The sequence below is a fragment of the Vollenhovia emeryi genome, unplaced genomic scaffold, assembly GCF_000949405.1.
Source record: "Vollenhovia emeryi isolate VEMERY1.0 unplaced genomic scaffold, V.emery_V1.0 DF939127.1, whole genome shotgun sequence".
In the NCBI taxonomy this organism is placed as follows: Eukaryota; Metazoa; Arthropoda; class Insecta; order Hymenoptera; family Formicidae; genus Vollenhovia; species Vollenhovia emeryi.
In genome coordinates this window covers 2,738,605-2,747,485 of record NW_011967239.1, presented here as the reverse complement: position 1 = coordinate 2,747,485, position 8,881 = coordinate 2,738,605, and the positions used below count along the sequence as shown (strand labels likewise).

The 8,881-nt window shown below is 39.8% G+C and overlaps 1 protein-coding gene across 2 annotated transcripts in view; it reads left to right on the top strand.

The window, feature by feature from the left end:
* Positions 1–8,878, top strand: part of LOC105568874 (solute carrier family 41 member 1) — a 14,909-nt gene extending 6,031 nt beyond the window's left edge. The window contains exons 3-9 of one of the 2 annotated variants that reach the window (XM_012024880.1): positions 687–953; positions 3,644–3,924; positions 4,686–5,010; positions 5,967–6,261; positions 6,475–6,680; positions 7,158–7,306; positions 7,382–8,878. In XM_012024880.1, the coding sequence (XP_011880270.1) occupies positions 689–953; positions 3,644–3,924; positions 4,686–5,010; positions 5,967–6,261; positions 6,475–6,680; positions 7,158–7,306; positions 7,382–7,561 (1,701 nt within the window). In that variant the 5' untranslated portion in view covers positions 687–688 and the 3' untranslated portion in view covers positions 7,562–8,878. Of the gene's footprint in view, positions 1–686; positions 954–2,884; positions 3,332–3,643; positions 3,925–4,685; positions 5,011–5,966; positions 6,262–6,474; positions 6,681–7,157; positions 7,307–7,381 lie in introns of those variants that run through there. The other variant, XM_012024881.1, reaches the window with a different exon arrangement.
* Positions 8,879–8,881: the final 3 nt, after the last annotated feature.

Genomic DNA, 8,881 nt, shown 5'->3' with positions numbered 1-8,881 from the left:
TATAAATTGAATTTTACGAAATACATCGAGAAACAAAATCACACCGCGAAACCTCCGCGAAACACCGAAGTTCGACCGTATTCAAAATCGCCCGTTACTTTACCTCGTTTTTGCAATTATAAACTTACAAATTGGACCAAGGTACTTGCTATTCATAATACTTGTTCATCATAATTCTTATTCTAATACATGTTTCCGTATTCTGCATCGAAAACGGAGCTATTTTTTAGACTTTAAAAGTGAGTGAATTTTCATGTTTCTCAATTGCAATTTTTAGACTTTAAAAGTGAGTGAATTTTTATGTTTCTCAATTGCAGTCTTATGTTTATCCAAGAGAAACGACGAAAGTGGACACTTGCGATAAAACACAAGAGTTTTACATGTGTAATACATTTTTAACTCTGAATTACGTGCATATATTATATTATACTGTTATGATGTAAATTTCGATCAATTTCATAATTAATTGTTACCGTTTGCTCGGCTATTGTATTGTTATAGTAGATTAGCTATTGTCACTTTTCAAATTTTATTGCAACAAAATAATACTTGAACGATTTGCCTTCTCAAAAACTATGTTCTCCATTCGTGTGACTTTCTCGTCATTTCAAACATTAAATTCTAGGATGTCGCGAGGATCTCGAATAAAGATCGGAATGAGGCATCCGTTTAATTGAACCTTTCAGATATGGTCGCTTTTCCGGACTCGGAGATTGAGCCGGCGTTCATGAACGGCACCGGTCTCATGTCGGGTGACAGTAACAAGAGTAGCAATGACAGTCTGGCGAACGATATTAGAAGAATCAGGGACGAAGCTTTCACTATGCCACGTGTGACGGCGTCGAATTGCAAGGACAGCTATGCTCTGAAATTCGACAGCATCGACAAGGTCAATGACAAGGAACTGAGCGTGAACATTAACCCGGAGCCTGTCTTCGTGAAGAAAGTCGCCGGTAAGAAAAGTGGCAAGATTAACGCGGTCGAAATTGACGTCGCGCGTGACTACGTTTATGCAATTAAATGCTAATCCTCCGCAAAGATATAAAAAGTCGTTGAAAAATTTGCATAGCAAAAGCGTCCGGCTTAGATATCATACATTATTCTCAGGTATCTTGCGATACATAAATTCTTACGTCAGTAACGGTATCGATCGGTTTCGATCGCCGCGAGTGAAGATAAAGATTGCATCCGCTTCTGCGACATTGAAGTTTGAATTTATTTGAATAGAATTAAAACAGAGTTTCTCTTTCGTTTTCTCACGAGGCGATCTAAAGCCTAATCTACAATGTGCTCTTTGCATCTAGAGACGTTCTATTTTGTCAAGCCAATAAATACACGGAGAGACCGGTATGGTTACCACATGCCTAATTAGGGTTCGCACAACTTCAATAAATAGTAATATTTGGGACAGCTATATTTGTACTTGTCAGACCCACATTGGTATGACAAATAGTGGAGGCAACTGTATGCGTTTTGTGCAGCAAACTTAGTGAATGTTGCAACGCAAAACAATGTAGATGCCTCCACCATTTATACGGCAACATTTTAATTTTAGTTATTTTTGCCTTAGCTGGTCTTTCCGTGTACGTTTAAAACATTTCTGCAAATTGATACATTGTAATATAATATATAATACATTACACGATACGCTGCACAATAGTACGTTGTCGAAGAATTTCTTAAAGCGTTTTGATTTGCTTATACAAAACCGAATGTTTCTAGACGCAAAGAGTCTCACAGGGAGACCGGTATGGTTACCACATGTCAAATTAGGGTTGGCACAACCCCAATAAATAGTAATATTTAGGACAGCTGTGTTTGTGTCAAACCCACGTTGGAATGATAAGCAGTGGAGACAACTATATGCGTTTTGTGCAGCAAACTTAGTGAATGTTGCAACGCCAAGCAATGATAGATGCCCCTATTATTTATACGGCAACATTTCAATTTTAATTATTTTTGTCTTAGCCGATTTTTCCGTGTACGTTTAAAATATTTCTGCCAATTGATACATTGTAATACATTGCATGATACGCTGTACAATAGTACGTTGTCGAAGAATTTTTTAAAGCGTTTTGATTTGCTTATACAAAAGCGAATGTTTCTATACGCAAAGAGTACATTGTACAGGGCGTAACTCTTTATTCCGCTCCGAAGTACGATTAGCGATGGAAGACCGAAGAATAAGTTTAGTAGTTACCGGAGTAGTTACCGGAACAATTTCAGTAAATTTTGCAAGTTCGACAATTTCGTGTACTTGAAACTTGCAATTTCCTTGTCGACTACCACGTGTCGACCTTCTCATCGTTACTTCCGGTTTGCTTCTTTTGTTGCGTGGCGCGTAAATTTTATTATTAAAATAACGACTAGTCACGAAACTGAATCAGTAGCCTTCGGCAGAAAATAGTTCCTAGTATTTCTGCAGACTAAACGATGTCGTGTCAGCGTGAAAATTACACGAATGACGCATTTGTTGACGAATTAACGAATTTATCTCGACGAACTTTGGACGAATTTTTGTAGTAATTAATAGTGGAACAGGGAAAGAAATTTCTTAACAAGAAAACCCAGATAACAATGTGTGTCTAAAAGACGTCATAAAGATATCTTCAAGGCATCTTTTAGACGTGCATTTCTAAAAGGCAACTTAATGTCGTCTTAAAGATGTCTTTTAGATGCATGCTATCTGCAGGAAGGGAAAGAATTTACATTAAGCCCGTTAACCAATGCAGTTCAACTTGAATATCCGTTCAACTTGCTTTATATCCTTTTCTAGTTTTACAAATCAGAAGAAGATAAGAAGTACTTTAAACTGAGATTAAAGTTAATCTGTATTGGTAGATTCACCGGGCATTGATGAAATATATTTTATTACGACTATTACCACTTGACATGACGGAATTTACCCGGTACCAATTGGAGCCTGGCAAATTCCGACGGCATAATCGGCGAACGATAGCATCATTGTTGCCCGTTTGTGTCGCTTCGCATCGCGAAACTCGCGTCTACCTCGCACCTACAGGAAGCGAACGAACTAATCGTCGTCGCGGTGCGACAGATCGCTCGCGCTACGGTGGGGAAAGATACGCAATGGTGATTACGATGATTACGGCGCAACGCGAAGTAACTCGCTGACCATTTTTACCCGCTGACCGTCCACGACCGTCCAGAATTCAGGGTGCCATGAGCCGCACCGGTTTATAACATCGACGCGGAGAGAAGACTCGTTCAGTGATCGCGTCGCGCCGTTCACGTGCCTTTGCGGAACGAGAGTTTGTTTACACGAGGATGACGGCGCGCGGAAATGTTGACAGCCACCAGGAGACCGATCGTCAGTGAGCCTTCCTTAAGTCTCGCGTAAAATCAACCGAGCAAGTCTTAATTGCGCGAGTTAATTACAGTCCTGAAAAGAGTTGCGCGACGTCAGTTGAAATCCTTGTTTTTTTTCGCGTCTTCATTTTCAGATAAGATTCACACGATTGACCGCGAAATGGCCTAGCCAGTAATTATCGCGTTCAAGCAGATCGTATCTCTGAATTTGAGCTGTGGTTATTATTTAGGACACCCATTGCGAACTCCGCTTGAATATTCCCAACTGTCCGTTGCGTGGGACTTTACTTAACATGTACCGATGCGTCGACAGCCGGCTTGAAGACACCCGGTGGTGACAAAATGGACAATAAAAATACGTCCGGCGGAGTAAACGGAAATGGATCTCTCTCCAGTGGCAGCTCCATAGTCACGATTTCGTCAAACGCTACCTTGGATCCTGATGCGGAGCGGGGTAAGGACCAAAGTGGCCACGGGGACGAAAGGGCGGTCAGAGACGAAAAATGGTACCACACGATCTTGCAAGTGTCGCTGCCCTTTCTCATTGCTGGTATGGGCACCATCGGCGCCGGTCGTGTCCTCACCATCGCAAAGGTAAGGGCTTGCTCCGAAAAAGGACCACATCGTGGAAGAGACCCAAATGTCACAATTATTCTTCTTTCTTTCATCACTTTCCTACGTTATTCTCCAAAGGCATTCGTTCGAAAGAGATAGAGGAATAATCCATTGTTATCAGAGATAGTGTCGAAATTGAATGTCTCCTTCAATATTTGTCGATGCATTTTATCGAACGATGTAGAATACGGTGTCGTTCTTAACACCGACACGATTGCGTAAGCACCTTGATTGTCGTTTACATTTTTAATACCGATCTCGTATAGATTTCAGACGGAGATTGCGGGCGATCGGTACATTTTGCTCAAGAGTTTATCCTCGATCATTCGATTAGCTGAGAGCAAAATAATCAAGTCTTGTCGCTCTGGTTCATACATAATATCTTGAAGATTTCTTCTCTAAAATGAACGGTTGCGACGAGTCAATTGATCAACAATATGTGTATCATAATATATAATAAGAATAAGTAAAGTATTAATCATTACTATGCATTTTTTGGGGCATTACTTTGGGCATTATAAAGATAAGATAAAATAATAATATAAAGTAATGCCCACCGGGCATTGGTAGGCATTGGTGTACATGATTTTGGTCAGCGATTCATCCCTCGAAATATTTTCAGCAAACCATGATTAGCTGCGGTAGCGAAAAATATCTTTTTCAGCTGAAAGCAATGATAATTCTACTTCGTACACTATATCGATCAGTGTAGATTCTAATCTCGGTGTATTTGATTTCAGAACATGCCCGCTTTCGTGCACGTCCCCCAGTTACTTATTTTGACCACGGCGCTTCAGGGTCTGAAGGGTAATCTCGATATGTGTTTGGCGTCGCGGCTATGCACCCAAGCGAATTTAGGTAACATGAAGAGTCGACGGGAGATCGTCAAGATGATCGTCGGGAACATCGCTCTGGTGCAGGTCCAGGCAATCGTCGCAGCCGTCTGCCTGTCGTTGTTCGGCATGGGGGTGAGCTGGATCAACGGGAACGACTTCAGGTGGGACCACGCGATACTGCTAGCGGTCTCGTGCATGTGCACGGCGACCAGTTCCTGTTTCATCTTGGGTAAGCCATCTTCTCGCCGGCATACTCTTTAAACATCGACTAACGTACGCCCTTTAGGGCCGTGGCACACAAACGGCCTTAAGCAATAAGACGTAAGCAGTAAACGAATTGACCAATCATAGTCGAGAATTATGGCAGCCATATTATATATTCTTATCCATTATATATCCATTATCTATTATATATCCATTCGCCGTTTTGTCAGCAATTAGCATTAGCGACGACTGCTAGAGCAGCTCGCGATACACTCAGGCATGCATTATGTTAACAGGTATTATTTCCTTTATCCACGATAGCAGAACATAAATGATAAAGATATGTAGACAATACTTTTTTATGCACGCGTTACAGTTCTATGTTTCTTCTTTTGTACCGTGGATATTTTTCTATTACCGTTGCGGAAATTTTTTCGTTCGAACGCTCTCGATAAAAATGTTATATGCATTTATGCATTATACGTTCTAAATTCTTGATTTATGCTATCTATTGTCAACACTTCATTTCTTTTGCTCGCGACATTCTAATGAAGTTTGAAGTGTTATCGATAATATATCTCTAATTGTCATTTCTAATGTATAAAATGTGGGTCCTGTATTTCATTAGCCTGCAGAGTAGCAGCAATGGATTATCTAATCGCGTAATCGTTAAATACGTTATTAGATATTTTTATAACAGATGCAGCTTCGCTAATTGTAAAAACAATGAATCTATATAAATTCTCTTTCTCTATATGTTTATAACATTATTAATATTCATTGCAAACTACAGTTTCTTTAAATTATACACAATTCTTGTCATTTTGTTGTAACCTTCTTCTTTCTTCACTTTCATAAATTGTCAAATTTGTTGTTTAACAATGCATACTCCTGGAATTTCTCCTTTGTTACACGCGCACTCAAATGTATTTTAATAAGCAGAACTTGAAATTGTAAAAAAAAATTATCTCTTCTTCATAGACTTTGTCATGATCGCTGTGATCATGTTATCCTATCGATACAAATTGAACCCGGACAATCTGGCGACTCCGCTGGCCGCGTCTATCGGCGACGTCGTATCTATCAGCATTCTCTCCACCATCGCATCGGAATTTTATCTTAGGCTGGACAAAGAAGTGTGGGTGCTGTACGTCGTTCTCGGGTCGTTTTTCGTGCTTATGCCGATTTGGATTGTAATTGTGCTGAAAAACAAATACACGAGGAAGGTATTGAAATCCGGCTGGATCCCCATCCTGTCTGCTCTTCTGATCAGTGGGTTAGTAGCTCAAACTTCTTTTTTACTCTAATTTTTCTTAGGCCGCGGTTTCCTGAGAAACTTTATCAACCTCTTTCTTACGCGGTAGAAATTAATGCGTTAATAATTTAATTATTAATTTTTAAGTCGCCATATCACCAACTAATTACAATTTAATTATTATATCGCACGTATTGTATTTTTATTTGATTTCTGTCGCTATCTTGTCTTCAGCGGAGGCGGATTAGTTCTTGAAAGAATGATCGACTCTTATAAAGGATCCGAAGTCTTTCAACCGGTCATTAACGGAATTGGCGGCAACTTGGTATCAGTTCATGCGTCTCGAATGTCAACCATGTTGCATCAATCTTCTATCATGGGAATTTTACCGCCGCACGGTAAAATTTGGGTGTTTCCGTGGACCGCACTCTTCGTAGGATGTACGTATAATTTCACGGAAGAAAATACTCTAAATGCAATTTATTTTCGGGGATTTTTTTCAAAGTTACAAGACTGGTTTCAAAATTCTTCCCAGTTCGAAACTTATTTATATTATCTTAGACATATCCCTAATCCCGTATCTAAGTTTTTCATATTGTCTACGTACATTGATCTTGCTCATTTAGTTAGAAAAAGATCGAATTGTTTCTGTAAAGGATCAGGTAATAAATATTTTAAGCTTTCTGCGGGTCAGAAAACAAAATGACGTATATCTCTCGTGGATTATACTTATTTAAAAAAGAGAAAGCAAACTTTTTACTGTGGTTTAAAATAGAATAATAATTACGAGGGCAGTAGTTTGCCGATCCCTCATTTAGAAGAAGAAACACATTCTTTAAGCCTTTAATATTGAAACTTTTAATACTACGAGTAGAATATGAAATGCTCGATGTCTAAAAATGTTTCTTTATAAACAGCGCCATACGCCAAGACCGCGAGATTGCTCCTCGCTATGGCGATCCCCGGTCAGCTGATCTTCGTATTCATCGCTGACGCTTTAAATCCGGAAAATTGCAAGTTAAACGTTTACTTCGTAATCTCTTATTTAGTTGCTTCCGTAACACAAGTAAGTCACAGAGTTACGAATTACTACTTCGATTTTGAGCTGCGGAAACGAAGCAAAATTTATTTTCTTCTTCAGGTGATGATTCTGTTGTACGTCGCGCACATAATTATTCACGCAATGTGGAGGTACAAAATCGATCCCGACAACTCGGCGATCCCCTACTTGACGGCATTAGGTGATCTGAGCGGATCGGTACTCCTGGCGGTAGCTTTTATTGTTATATACTGGATAAACCAAGCGTACTGCGTCGGATAAGTGAGACATAAATCTGAGATAGAACTAAAATCATCTTACACATACAAGTCGTACATATCGTACACACACACACACACACACACACACACACACACACACACACACACACACACACACACACACACACACACTCACGTAGCGTGGAGAACTTTTAACAATTCCCGATTTCTTTATTACGGGATTGGGTGCTTTGCGCTGTCAAAACAATTCAAAAACACTTTGCTTCACAGCATTATGTAACTCGCAGTGACTCGCAAAACCAAATGAGAAAAATGACGACAAAATAATGCCAAGAAGCGAAATATAATGAGGAAAATACTCAGATCACACACATTTGTTAACTATAATTCCGAAAGAGAGCTGTTAGTAATTTGGTTCTGCAAACGTATAACCGGCTGTGATGATTACGAACAAGTGTGATAATTACGAGGCAGCATAATGATGAGCAGCTCTAGCACATATTTCATGTTTTTTTCCACAAAACGTGCCACAAACCTCTCGCGCGTAAATATAATAGGAGCCTAGTCAATTTAGGAAACAATACGTATGTTCGTAAAGCGTCTGAAAGGCGTAGCTAAAAGATATTTCAATTCATCATCAGTCTTTTAACCGCCCACGAGACGTCCTTTAGTGTTTTAGAATATTTGTAAATAATTGCATTGCCTTGACGAAGAGTACTCGTCGCAACACGAGATGAGCTAATAGCATCGCACCGAGTACTAAGTTGTGATCGCGATGTGTTTTAACTTTAATCATGATTTATAAAACCGTGACCATGAAGAATCGGAGCCACGAGCAAAGCGAGCGAGCCGAATGCCAGGAATTCCTGTATTTTTCATCTCGGAAGTCGCAAGGCATCCAAAGCGCTCATCCTACCGCGACGAATGGGACACCATTTAATTGCGCAATCATACAATTACGGCGCAATTGTGCCTCAATTAAAGCGGCGGCATTTTAGCTACATATTATTAAAGCAAGCGTTGATTGCCGCTCCTTGCCGCAGCCTTACGCGCATACACCTTATTTAATTACGCAACGCGATCTTCAGGACACGCCTTACGTAATACTCAGACAATGCCGAGTAATTAATTTACGTCGATAATTTGAAAAACGTAAGGAACTCGCATTTCGATCGTCCACTCTCAGCACGTTGAACACCGTGGTCAAAGATACACCAAAATACTCCGCACAGACATAACTTTTTTAATTCAATATTTCGAAATTGTTTATAGAGATGTAATGTAATATTCACATAGTATTAACACGTCGCATGCAAAACTAGTACAGTGCAGTTCAACGTGCTGAAATCTGTACCAAAAT